We start from the raw sequence: 14,423 nt of genomic DNA, 5'->3' as shown, positions 1-14,423 counted from the left end.
TTCTATATAATTTGACCAGTTGGATAATCCAGTTTAATATCCTTTTAATTTGGCTGGGAGGTATCTCTCTATTCTCCTATAGTTGCTGATGATGCTGAGATCTTGAGTACAATAGTGAGAAAAACCCCAGTTAATGATAACCTATGATAAAATTAAAATATTGGAACTTTGAGACAACCAAAAATATTGAGACAACCAAAACTATCCAAAAATATTTCTGCATATTGACAACATTCCTATTGCACAAGTTTCAAATACTTCAGGTGTGGCATTTCAGGCTTCAAGTTTCCTAAGTGCACAGGGCAAATATGCTTACTCGACTGCTCGAAAGAGGACATCTTACAATTATAATGGATAAGGATGGGGGACACTATCTTCCAATTGCCCATTGATTATTTCAGCTCAAAATCATTGTCCCAGCTGATATATGGGAGATGACTTTAAACAATTTCTATGCTTGGCCTGTTGGAATATGTTGAGAGTGGAAATTCCTCTAATTCACATTTATACATTTCTCCTGGTCGTAAGATGCTCCTTTGTATTCAGGTCTGGCCTCAGAATGATAATATAGCACTTGGGGATGAAGACACAACCCAACAGACCAGCAGTGGAGGACAAGATGGAGAAGACCTGAACAGCCACCATGTATTTCCCTTTGGTGCTCAGGTAGGTGGGCAGGAAGGAGACCCAGACATTGCAGAAGACCAGCATGCTGAAGGTGATCAGCTTGGCTTCATTGAAGGCCCCAGGGAGATTCCTGGCCAGGAAAGCCACTGTGAAGCAAATGGCAGCCAGGAAGCCCATGTAGCTAAGGGTGAGGTAGAACATAAAAATAGAGCCCTCATTGCATTGCAGGATAATCTCTCCAGGCTGGGAGTGGAAGTCAGTGTCAGGAAATGGAGGAGACACTCCAAGCCAGATGAAACAGATAATAATTTGGACAGCAGAACAGGAGAGGATGATGGAGTTGGCCAAGTTCTTCCCCAACCAACTCTTCACTCTGTTTCCTGGTTTTGTGGCCAAGAATGCCAGCACCACTGTGATGGTTTTCGCCAAGAGAGAAGAAATAGCTACTGAGAAGATTATGCTGAAAACTGTTTGTCGGAGAAGGCAGGTGGCTTTTGTTGGTTGACCAATGAAGAGAAGAGGAGTCATGAAGCAAAGCATGAGGGAGACCAAGAAGATGTAGGAGAGATCCCGATTGTTGGCTTTGACAATGGGAGTGTCTCGGTATTTAATGAAAAGAATTAAAACAAATCCTGTGGCTAAGAACAAGAATAGGACAAAAGAGATCAGAATGATTCCGAGATGTTCCTCATAAGAAAGGAAGGATACAACTTTGGGGATACAATGGATTCTGTCTTCATTTGGATATTTTTCATCTGGACACTTGGTGCATTTTTCAGTATCTGAGGAAAACAAAAAAGCATTTTTTGTATTATTCTGTACTTCCAACTTTCAAGAAATACCTTCTTGGGACAACAATTGTTACTAGCAGCATTTTCCAATTAGCATTGCTTAAAATCTCTACAGGAAGAATTACCAATGGGGTAAAACAGGTTTGTGTGCTAGCCCTAGTCCTATTCAATCTGTTCTTCACTTGCATGTTGTCTCAGCTGTCCAGCTGAAGGAGGAAGTGTACCTCAGGTACCAATTGGATAACTCTTTCTAAAAAAAGCTATATTTTTATAGTTTATGAAATTGGAAGAAGTCCTGGAACCTGAATGATTTCTTGTGTAATTTGCAGAACCTACATTATTAGAGGTAGATAATGAAGGGACGCAGTGGCTCAGTGGGTTAGGACGCTGAGCTTGTCGATCAGAAGGTTGAGAGTTTGGCGGGTCGAATCCCGAGTGCCACATAACAGAGTGAGCACCTGTTACTTGTCCCAGCTTCTGCCAACCTAGCAATTTGAAAGCACATCAAAATGCAAGTAGAAAAATAGGGACCACTACGGTGGGAAGGTAACAGTGTTCCGTGCGCCTTTGGTGTCTAGTCATGCCGGCCACATGACCACGGAGACGTCCTCGGACAAGCGCTGGCTCTTCAGCTTTGAAACGGAGATGAGCACCGGCCCCTAGAGTTGGAAACGACTAAGCACGCATGTGCGGGGGAATCTTTACCTTTACTAATGAATCAATTAATCTTTGTAGGCACATTTTTTGGATCCTGCCAGACATACTTGACTCTGGATGCCTATCTTTTGAAATTTAATTAGCTAGAAGAAAAAGTTAGTTCTGCAAATAATCTGGAATTCAAACTAAAAAGTGGAAGAGATTTTTTTTCCTGCAAGTAAAAAAGCTTGTCCAATCTGCTATACCTTCCTATCTCCTCCTAGGCCCTCCCTCAAGGTTTTTCTGCTATTCCTCATTCTATATAAGAAACTGGGCAATAGCAATACTGCTTAGACTTATAAACCACTTTACAGTGCTTTACAGCCTTTTCTAAGCAGTTTATAGAGTCAGGCTATTGCCCCCAACAATCTGTGGCCTCATTTTATTGACCTTGGAAGGATAGAAGGCTGAGTCAACCAGGAGCCAGTGAGAATCAAACTGCCAAACTGCTGGCAAAATGAAAAAAAATAATTGAGCTTCAATCTGTCTTTTAACTTGGACTTTTGTCACAGTGTTTCAGCTGAATCCACTTCCACAAGGCCTGCCCTTTTCCTTGGTGTCTCCCACCTTCCTGAGTAGAGATGGTCCCTTCTGGACAAGGAACGCAGTCGTAGCAGCAAACTGGTTCTCCTTCTTGCTTCCGCTTGACAAATCCAGGATGACAATTTTCCACACATTTGGACTGAGGAAGAGACTAAGCAGAAAAATAAGGAATTCAAAAGAAAATAGATTGGGACTAAGCATGCATGAAAATGGATGTTGACATTAACATTAGCCAAATAGTTCCTGGGCTTCACGTAGATAAATAAGAACTCACTGACTTGTTCCAAACTGAGTCAGGAGAGATAAATACTGGCAGATTGTTCATTTACTCACTCCTCTTTGCTTTCAGCATCTAACATTGAAATAAAGTATTTTTCTGCTAAAGAAAGTCTGGAGGGATGGAATTGAAAAGATTTAAGCATTAAGCTACAATCAGTTTGGTTCCTCCTCCTAGCCTTGTTAACATGCATTTCTCCATGTTTCACATATGATGTCAAGTTTCCAACATATGGGCTTTTCAAGTGACTCTGAGGCATTGTTTACCTTCAAAGTCCTTTATTAGCCTAATATACCGGCAAATGCTTGCTCGAAAGAAGCTGGAATCTGAAATCTCCACCCCTTGCACAATATATTAAAACACAATTCTCCACCTTTCTAATTTTGTCATTAATCATATTCTCCAATTAATTTAAAGAATCAGTTTCTCTTCCTTTAGAAGAACCGCCAAAGCCTTATCTTCTTTAGACAGACAAATGGCCTTGAAAGTGCAATCCTACTCTTCCCTCCTCCCAACTTTAAACTAAAGCAATACACAAGTCTTAAAGCAATACACAAGTTTAACATATGAAATAGCTACTTCTTCATCTCATGTCAAGCAATAACATTCGATGTTAGCAGCGTTGACATATGACCAGGGCTTTTTTTCTCATAGAACGCTCAGAACGGAGTTCCGGCACCTTTTTTTGATGGAACCTTGTAGGGTAGGCAAGGCGGGTTGTATGACATGTGTGAGTTCCGGCACCTTTTTCTTTTACAAAAAAAGCACTGCATATGACTGTAAAGTACAGTATGATGATCTTACATTAAATTTTAGAAAAGAAATTATGGTAAAAGATGTATTATATTTTTATTATATTAGATTTATTAAAATAAAACTGTAATGAAGAAAGAAACTTTGGACCAGTAGGATCTGGATAGGCTTCTTCTGGAGTATATAAAACATTACAAAACTGCTTCCCTTTGAAAGTAGTCCAAAACCGTTCCCCAATTAAGATAGAAAGGGGGAAAAATCCTTAAAAATCAGGGCTTTCTTTATTTGTGTGTTTCTTTCTTCATTTCATATGGCTCTCAAGTAAGGCTAAAACCAACTGCCTAGTTTCTAGAATGAGATGCAGGAGAGTTCATGAGAACTTGTCCCTTGAAAAGGATAAGTCAGGCACTTTTTCATCTTCAGCAAGTGGGACAAGAATAGAAGACTTGTGTCCATCTCTGAATCTAGAGGTATGTTTTTTTCTACTGAAGAAACTAGGGGATACCAACTTGCATGGGAAGACAAACCTACATTTCTTATGTTAAATTTGGTTCTCCTTTTTGCTCAGAGGGCTAATAATAAAGATAAAAAATGCATTCCAGGTTTTTCAGATGACGTGCCCTCTTACAAGCCAAAGCCCAAAACTAAGTAGCGTTTCCTTTCAAATTCTTCCTTGTAATTTCCAAAACAAGGAAGGGCTTTTCTTTGGATCAATGTCTTGTTTTAGTTCTTCAGTTTTCAAGGCAGGGAATTCTCTCACATCAAAAAGAGCCTTTATGATTTCATGTGAACCTAAATCTTTGGACATTGTTCTGGGGAGCAAAAGGTCTATGGCTCATCCCAACAGGGTGAAAGAGAAACATGGATTACTTTGGCCATGTTTGGGTTGCTTATAAAAATTATAGAACATCAGTGACCTTTCAAGGGAGACAGTCCCCAATTTGAACAAGGTGAGGCTTATTTATCACATGGACCAACAGGACCTCTAACCAGTCATGACTATATTTCATAATTTGGCCCAAACCTTAATGCAGACACTGGTTAAAAGAACCTGAGTCTATTGTCAGATCAAATGCCAGCATTTGAACATTTCTCAGCAGCTTGATCCATGGTCTCCATCCTAAAGGATAATCATGCAACATCCAATATTGGACATGACCAAATCAGTTTAAAAGAATATTCCTTATCATGGCATCTGAAGGACAGTTTTGTGAATAGTACTGAAGTCCCCCCCCCCCAAGCAATCTAACAAAATATTAAGTTTTCTCTTCTGTACAATCAACTCTCAGTGAGGGTTATCCATCATGGCAACTAGAGTTAGCCCACTTGAAATGGGTCATAATCTTTAGAAAAAAGAGAAAATACAGCAATATTTTACCCACCTTATTAGGCATATTTAGCCATGAAAGAGCAATATGGTTAATAATAACTCTCTGTCTTTCAATACTCCCCACTTTCCTTTTGATCAAATCTCCCTCCGGTGAAATCACCAAGACCTCAATGTCCATATCTGCAGTTACTTCTCCATTATGGTCCAGGTAAAGATTCCAGCAGGAAAGATTGTTGAACTCATTCTTCTCCAGAAAGGGATGGAACTAGAATGGAAACATCCAGGAATTTCAAAAGCAGAAATCCTGGTTTATTATCCCACCTGGTATTTTCATGCATGACTCTTTCTTCTACAGTGAGATGCTCATGGAAAGAAAGCAAATGCATCCATGAGAATCTCAGTGTCAATGCTGCTAACATTGAATGTTATTGCTTGACAAGAGATTTAGTTTAAGGTTGGGAGGGGGGAGGAGTAGGATTGCACCTTTCAAGGCCATCTCTAACTAGAGAAGATAAGACCTTGGCGGGTTTTCTAACGGAAGGGAAACTGATTCTTTAAATTAATTGGAGAATATGATTAATGACAAAATTAGAAAGGTGGAGAATTGTGTTTTAATATATTGTGCAAGGGGCGGAGATTTCAGATTCCAGCTTCCTTCGAGCAAGCATTTGCCGGTGTATTAGGCTAATAAAGGACTTTTAAGGTAAACAATGCCTCAGAGTCACTTGAAAAGCCCATACATCGGAAACTTGACACTCAGGATGTGAAGATTTAATCTAGGGGGAACCTTACTCAAGAATCATCTCTCCTTGCAGGCACCATGCTGGGAGAAGACATTTCAGAAAACCTGGATCAGCTTTAGGGAAGAGTAATGAAGTCAAGGAAGAGGTCAAAGAAGCTGCTCTTAGTCCTGAGGAAAGACCAGGAGGAGAAGATCCATGTGGATCTAAAGAGCTGAAAATCAGGAGTCTGTGATCACCTTTTCTATCAGAGTGTCATAATTGGAGAAGGGAAGAATATGGCACTCTTCCAAAAACTGAAAGATGTTACACAGAAGCTAAAGATCTGTTCACAGTTATACCAGAGTGTGGAACATGGTAAAATGAACTCAGTGATGATATTCTGGCTGAATTAAAAGAAAAAAAAATATCCTAACAGGAGCAGTTTTACAGCTTAGCAAGTGAATCAGAGAAATTCAGTCTCCCCTTCACTGGTTGGCTTAATGCAGAGACTGAGCAGCTACCAGTCAGAGAATATTTAACTGGGATTTCTGTAGAGAGGAGGGTTAGGCTATGATAGCTTGTTTACAGCTTAAGAATATAAAATGAAAAATATAAAATAAAGGGATCCTTCAAATAGGGAAAGTCTCCTTTAAATCCTAGAGGAGGAGTTGTAAAAGCAGTAAGTTCTCTTAGGAAAAGGATACTATTCATAAGAAAAGGTTTCAAATGTTTCAACACCAGGTCAATAAGATTGGCCAAATCTGTTGGCCTTTTGTACCACAAGGAGATTTGATATGATTCCCCTCTTTCTCTAATGGATTCCTTCTCCAGAGGAATTTAGTTTGCTGGATCCTTATTGGAACCCCATACCTGCCATGGCTGCAGCCTTGGAGCCTCCAGTGTCTCTTGGGCCTCCTTCTTTCTCCTCCAGGATCTGGGTGAATATGCAGCCTTCAAGACATGGGCCAGAGTCATAAAGATAATGTAAACAGAGTCACTGTTTACAACAAACAACCCGTTCAAGTCATCTATTGGTTCCACTGGAGTTTTTTGGGTGCATCTTTTCCGGCCTTTGACAGAAAAAATATGCTTTGAAAAAGAACACAGAAAATTCTTCTCTTCATACTGGGAGTCTACAATGGAAAAGGGTTCGAAAGCATCATATTTTGGATTTGTTTTTTGCATAAATTCAAAGCTCCAAATACTATGGATGTATTTGTGATATCCAAGATGGGTCATTATATAGTTTCCCAAAGTTGTGGTGATCCAGATTTTCTCTCCAATGGGTCCTGACAAAGTGTCAAGTGTTAAATGAAAAATATGAAATATGTTTGAAACAATAATATGTTCTGTGAAGTGAACAAAGACGTTGACTTGTTTCCACTGAGAGCTGGAATCCCTGAAGGGTTCTGGATATCCAGCTGATGAGAACTGTTGTGATATAACAACACAAATTCCATTCCTGACAAGCAAAGGAGGAAAATTCCTCAGGAAATTCTCTCCCTCCTCTGTGTCTGGAGCAAGGAGACCAATCAAGGTCCATCTGAAATGCAAGAGCACTTGGACAATTGCTGAATACTGAAACCCTTCTTTGGGGAGCATCCGGTGGAAAAATGGGAATTTACTTTTATCACTCAGAGTCTCTGAAACAATTCTATGACTGATCTGGAAAAGCAGTGAAGAATGCTGTGTTATATTTGAACTCAGGTCAGGTCCAAAATATGAGTTTTTTTAATAAATTCAACTTTGTTTTAATAAAATATTAAAATATTAAACACAGAATATTAAAAAGACTTTATATAAAAATGGAAGATGAGAAACAAATTAACTAAAGAATAACAATCAAAATGCAAATCTTATTTCTCTATCACCCTACAATTTAATGCAGTTAGACTCTGGGATTCTGGGAGTTGAAGTCCATAAGTCATAAAAGAGCCAAGGTTGCCTACCCCTGGGTTAGTCAAACTCAAAAGCTTGAGGAACCATGTCTGAAAAGGATGTGCAGAGCTACTCTTAAAAAAAACACAAGAGCTTGCACAGAAAAACAGGATTGTGAGACTAATGAATTGTGTACAGCAACCACACAGATACACTGAGATGTGTAAAGAGTTTACTTGTAGGATAAAGTAATAGCACAGTCCAAGAAACAGTCCAGGTCATACACAGATACTTAAAGTATAGCCGATAGCAAGAGTCCAAGGATTATCCACTACAGAGTCACCTTACCAGGCAGTAAGTCAAAACACATTAATCACAGTTCTTCAGGTTCTGCATACAGTAGCAAAGCAAACCACAAACCAGGACAAACAGTAATCAATAGCAGAGAGACATGAATTGTAACAGAGAGAGAGAAGCCGTGTCTCTAGCTCCCTCTTATGGCCATTAGGGACATTGCTGACCAATCAGCAGAAAGTATAGCACAGTGCATTCACTATTAAAGGTATACATTACAGCTTTAAGTGCAACCATACAGTCTTGGTTTATATATTGCCAACCCAACCAGTTAGGCAATAGACATAGTCCTAACATTCTCACCCCAAACAAATTAGCCAGCCCCATCTGTGCCAGCAGAGGAGGCATGCTACAGTCAGGGAATTCTGGTTGGCTAGGTCCAGGAGAAGAATGTTCTCTGCCATTGCTCCTGCCCTTTGGAACATCTTGTCCCCCAGAGTGAGGTCAGTTCCGAATCTCTTGACCTTCTGCAGGAGCCTGAAAACCTGGATTTGCCAGTTGGCTTGTGGCCCCAAAGGGGGAATATCACGTTTGAGGTGGTTGATTGATCAACAACAGATTCCACCTCCCAACCTGCTCATCCTACTCCCTCACACCCCATTTTTTTAGATATAGTTGGTAATTTGTATTTTTATTGTATTTTTAGTGCTATTATGAATGTTTTTTCTGTAGTTTTATCAATTTTAATATTGTAAGCCGCTCATAGTCACTTTGCAGGTGGCAAACAAGTTTAATAAATAAATGAATGAATAAAGGAATTGTTTGTTATTTGTTCATAGAGCAACTATCAACTCTACTCAATATGAACTTAGTATTTATTTTATCACAATATCTATTTGACCAATCATTGCTTGAGTATTTTATACACTTTTTTATAGTTAGAAAATACTATTGCCATCTTCCACCCAACTGGATATAGGAGGTATTATTTATACATATCTGTAAATCAACCTGCCAATAGTGGGACTCACAACATTTTTTTCTAAAGTTCATCTCGTACAAAATCATCTCTTGCTGTTCAAGCTTTTTTGATGAATTTGATTCTAAATAATAAAGGGTAAAAATAGTTGACATCTTGACTAATATACTTGTAAATTTTTAAATAAAGTGATTAATTAACAGAAGTGATCACTATGAGGCTGTAAAACATATATGATTATCAACAGTATATAAGATTGGGATTAACAGAATAACAGAGTTGAAAAGGACCTTGAAGGTCTTCGAGTCCAACCCCCTGCTCAGGTAGGACACTCTATATGAGAGGTCCTCAAACTTTTGGGCACCAGGGACTGGTGCCGTGAAGAGAGGTTTTTCAACGGACTGGAGGGTACATGGTTTTGTGTGCTGCCTGCATCTCATGGATGGGGCTTTGCTTGTTTGTGTGGACTGGTTGCTGGCATGCCGTGGACTGGTAGTGGTCCATGGACCAGGGTTGGGGACCCCTGCCCTATACCTTTTCAGACAAATATTTGCTCAATCTCTTCTTAGAAACTTCCAATGTTGGAGCACCCACAAGTTGTATCAACTTGTACCATTGATTAATTGTTCTAATTGTCAGGAAATCTCTCCTTAGTTCTAGGTTGCTTCTCTCCTTGATTAGTTTCCATCCATTGCTTCTTGTCCTGCCTTCAGGTGCTTTGGAGAACAGCTTACCTCCCTCTTCTTTGTGGCAACCCCTGAAATATTGGAACACTGCTATCATGTCACCCCTAGTCCTTCTTTTCATTAAACTAGACATACCCAATTCAAGCAAACATTATTTATACGTTTTAGCCACCAGTCCCCTAATCATCTTTGTTAATTTAATTTAATTTAATTTAATAATATTTATATACCGCCCTTCTCCCTGAGGACTCAGGGCGGTTCACAGGGCAGAATAAAATACTAAATACAAACGTTAAAACAAGATTAAATAATTGCCCATATTAAAACAGTTGGAATCAAGTTCTAAAACACCAAGTTAAAATTAAAACACAAGACTAAAAACCCCACCAATCCCCATCAGGCTAGGCCGGCTTGAACAAACAGAAACGTCTTGAGATCGCGACGAAAGGAGCGAAGATCGGGCGCCATCCGGAGCTCTACCGGTAGCTGATTCCACAGCTCCGGAGCGCCCACAGAGAAGGATCTCCCCCTGGGGACCACCAATCGACATTCTCTGATCGGTGGCACCCTGAGGAGGCCCTCTCTGTGGGAACGCACAGGGAGCTTGATGCCGGCAGCAGATGTTCCCTAAGGTACTCCGGCCCCATGCCATGAAGGGCTTTAAACACTGTTACCAGTACCTTGAATCTCACCCGGAAGACAACTGGCAACCAATGCAGCTCACGGAGCAGCGGTGTAACGTGGGAGTATCGGGAGACTCCCAACAAAACTCTCGCGGCTGCATTCTGTACCAGTTGGAGCTTCCGGGTGGTCCTCAAGGGCAGCCCCATGTAGAGAGCGTTGCAGTAGTCTAGACGAGAGGACACGAGCGCATGAGTGACCGTGCACAAATCATCCCGGCTAAGATAGGGCCGCAACTGGCGCACCAGGAGAACCTGGGCGAAGGCCCCCCTAGTCACAGCTCCTATATGGTCTTCCAGGGTGAGCCGTGAATCTAGGAGGACTCCCAAGTTGCGAGCCCTATCTACAGGGGCTGCTTTTCTCTGCACTTTTGCTTTTCTCTGCACTTTTTTCTAGAGTTTGATCATGTTTTTTACATCCTGACAACCAAAAATGCATGCAATATTCCAGTGTGGTCTAACCAAGGCATTATAAAGTAATATTAACACTTCACATGATCTTGATTCTATCCATCTGTAATGCATTCTAGAACTGTTTAGGCTTTTCTTTTTTTTTAGACAAGTTTTATTGATTTTTTAATATTTACATATACATGTATTTGTGAAACAATATGGTGGTTGGGTAGTTAAAATAGGAGATAACCAGTTATAAATAGTTCAGGTTAGGCTTTTCTGACACCTGCAGTATACTGCTGGCTCATATTTAAGTGATTGTCCACTACAACTCCAAGATCCCTCTCCTAATTACTAGTAGTGAGCCAAGTACCTGGGAATTTGTTTTTTTCTTTCTTTCCTAAATGTAGAACCTTACTTTTTTCACCATTGAATTCCATTTTGTTAGATTGTAGCGAATATTCAAGTGTGTCAAGATCCTTCTGTACCTTAAGCCAATGTTCTGGAGTAATGGTTATTCTTGCCAGCGTGGTGTTGTCTGCAGATTTATTGAGTTCCCCATCTATCCACTCATCCAAATCATTGATGAAGATAGTGAAGTGTACTGGACCTAAAACAGAGACTTGCGGTACCCCACTACACACTTCCTTCCACTTCCTTCCTTCCTTCCATGTAGATGCCATTTCACTGAGGACTACACATTGAGTGCAGTTGGTCTAGGTGTTTGCCTCTAGGTGTTTGCTGGTTCAATGCTTGATTATCTTTTCCAGAATCTTTCTAGGTATTGAGGTCAGACTGATAGGTCTGTAATTTCCTGGATTTATTTTTTTCCCTTTTTTGAAGATGGGAACTACATCAGCTCTTTTCCAATCTTTTGATAGTTACCCAGTACTCCAGGATCTTTGAAAGATATAGTTCAGTAATTCTGACATCACATCTGCCAGTTCCTTCAAAACTGTGGGGTGTAATCCATCTTGTCCTAGTGATTTGAACTCGTCTAGGCTGGTCAGGTGCTCACTTACCATTTTCTTGCCTATCTTAACTTGTGTTCCTAATCTGGTTTTTACAGTACTGTTTTTAATAGGTTGGGCTGTTTTTTCCCTTTGTGTAAAGACGGATCCAAAATACAAGTTAAACAGCTTTGCTTTCTCCCTGTTGTCTGTTACCTTCTTGCCACTTTCTCCCATTAATAGACCAATTTTTCCTTAAATTCTTTCTTGTTTTTTACATTTGAAAGAACCTCTTTTTTGTTGCTATTTTTGACTTTTGTCCCAGTCCTTAGTGTGTTTTTAGACTTAGCATTCCTCACCTCTTCTTTGCAGGCTCAGGCTATTTGCTGATATTTTGCCTTAGATATGTGCCCCTCTTTCCACTTTTTATACTTGTCCATTTTGTCTTTCAATTTAACAGAGTTCTGTATGCAGCCATGCTTGTTTCTTTTGAGAGCTGTTACTTTTCTTCTTCATTGCTAGACTGGGCTTTTATAATCTCACTTTTCAAAGTTTCCCAAACTTCTTGGGTCATTTTCCTCTTGAGGATTCTCATTCATGGAATCCTTCCCAAGCTCTTAGTTTATTGAAATTAGCTTTCTTAAAGTCCAAGACTCTACTTTGACTTTGTGCTATTGCTTGTACTTGCGTAATTTTGAATTCCAATATTGCATGATCACTCCCCCCAAAGGTTCCTGTTGCTTCAACATCTTATATCATTTCATCTCTGTTAGTGAGAATTAAATCCAATATGGCTAATCCCCTAGTTCCCTTCTCTACTTTTTTGGGAGACAAAGTTGTCTGCTAGGTTTTGTAGGAACCTGTTTGATATTCCATTGTGCAGAGTTTGTCTCCCAGTTGATGTCAGGGTAGTCCCCAATTACCATTCTGATGTGCTTCCTAAATATCTTAATAAACTCACTAGCAAAATGTTCATCAGTTTCCTCTGATTGGGTGGCCTATAGTATAAACCTATGGCAATGTCATTTTTTACCCCTTTTATATTGACCCAAATGCATTCAAGACAGTTTTCATCATTGTTGTTCTGTAGTTCTGTAAAGATATAGTTATTTCTTATATGTAGTGCAACTGTACTTCCTCTTTTGCTTGTTTTCTTTTACTTGTCTATTTTTTAAAAAATAATTTTAAATAATTTAAATCCTTCTAGCTGCATATTCCATTTGTGGGTTTCATCCCACCATGTTTCTTTAATTGCAACAATATCATATCTGCACTCATTTACTTCAATTTCTAATTCACCTTGCCTATTTCTCATACTCTGTGTGTTGGTGTATAGACATTTGAGTCCTTTATGACTGACACTGTGTTTACTTTCTACACAACCTGTTTTGTGTCTGAGTTCGCCTACTTCCTTACCACCTGTTTTATTTGTGCACATGGTATAGCACACACTGTCGAAAGTTTGATTTCCTTTGACAGCAAGATTAATATTCTTACACACACAAACTTCTATGTTACAAGCACTGATTACCCTATTAGTTTTAGATTGCTGGGGACAAAAATGTCCTGTATCAATTGACATTTTTGTCCCCATTGTATGGTTTAAAGGTTTCTCCAGAAAATCTGTGAATTTAATGCCAAGTAACTCAGTCCCTTACTTTGATGGATGCAAATCATCTCTTTCACAATTATTTTCATAAATATGCATTTGTTCGGCATTATCATCATTTTTCTAACATCATGTAGAAAATGTGAGCTTTCCATCAGTGCTACACTTTCCTATCTTACAGAAGACCCTTTGATTGACACAGAGCCTCTCCTCACTTTCACAAGTATGCAGCAGAAGCCCCCAAAGCAATAGAGTTGGCATCATGGAGGAATACGACTATTTTGATACATGCTCCCAATCTAATGTGTATCCCAATGCCCAGCTATGACACCTACAGTGGATGTAGAAGATACGGTTGGATCTATCATGCATCCACTACCACCCCATTCACTTTACTATATAGAAAAACACACATACAAACCTGTGGGACTTTGTAGGTGCCTACTAATGTTGACATCTGGATGGAAATCTCCCTGTCAGCTGCATCAAGAAGAGCCAAAATGTTGTCCTTTCTTCCACAGCTGTAGTTGGGAACATTGGCTTTTCCGGTAGAAAGCATGTCCAGCAAGACTTCTGAAGTGCCAAGTATGTTCAAATAGTTGTCATGGATATTGTAGCCAAGTGTGAGATTGCACAAGAGCTGGATATTCTTGTTGATCATTTGAGTGGTGAAAATAAAGCGCTCTATTCCTTTGGGAGCATAAGGTATACTAGTGTAAAAAGAAATGCTTTGATTAATACAAGGATCATCAACAGCAGTAATAAAATACATTTTTCCCCCAATTTCATCCTCTTTATCAACACATGGCTAGTGAGTCTGAAGCCAATACTGATCACAAACAAGAGGCAAATGGTAGTTATCCATCAACATTTAATATTTGTAAATGTTGAGAAAATGGGAAGCAGATAAGCAGATAGACAAAAATCTATGTATAGCAGCAGTATTTTTTCCTCAGCACAGACCCAGAAAAGCTGTTCTAAAAACAAATCATCTTCTCTTCTTATAAGAATCAGGCATTGAATATTAGTAACCAGTTTTTTTAAAAAAATATGGAAATGAGCTCATCAGGATTAACTACAACAATCACTACTTTAAACAGAAGTCAGTATTCAAGTCATGCATTGTAGTTTGGACATGGAAAGGAAAATAACATGGACTTCTTTCAGTTATTTTTTTTCTGGTCCATCACTGTATTTGTGTCTCTTCCACTGAAT

At 39.4% G+C, this 14,423-nt stretch overlaps 1 protein-coding gene across 1 annotated transcript in view; it reads right to left on the bottom strand.

The window, feature by feature from the left end:
- Positions 1-504: 504 nt before the first annotated feature.
- The window catches only part of LOC308661348 (vomeronasal type-2 receptor 26-like), a gene marked incomplete at both ends in the record, with an annotated part of 33,291 nt that continues 19,372 nt past the window's right edge, over positions 505-14,423 (bottom strand). The window contains 5 exons of the mRNA XM_081316270.1: positions 505-1,409; positions 2,682-2,808; positions 5,142-5,282; positions 7,108-7,404; positions 13,630-13,898. Of these exons, the coding sequence (XP_081172396.1) occupies positions 505-1,409; positions 2,682-2,808; positions 5,142-5,282; positions 7,108-7,404; positions 13,630-13,898 (1,739 nt within the window). The remainder of the gene's footprint in view (positions 1,410-2,681; positions 2,809-5,141; positions 5,283-7,107; positions 7,405-13,629; positions 13,899-14,423) is intronic.

Source organism: Vipera berus, assembly GCF_964194415.1.
Source record: "Vipera berus genome assembly, chromosome: 2".
In the NCBI taxonomy this organism is placed as follows: Eukaryota; Metazoa; Chordata; class Lepidosauria; order Squamata; family Viperidae; genus Vipera; species Vipera berus.
This window is presented reverse-complemented; position numbering and strand designations above follow the sequence as displayed.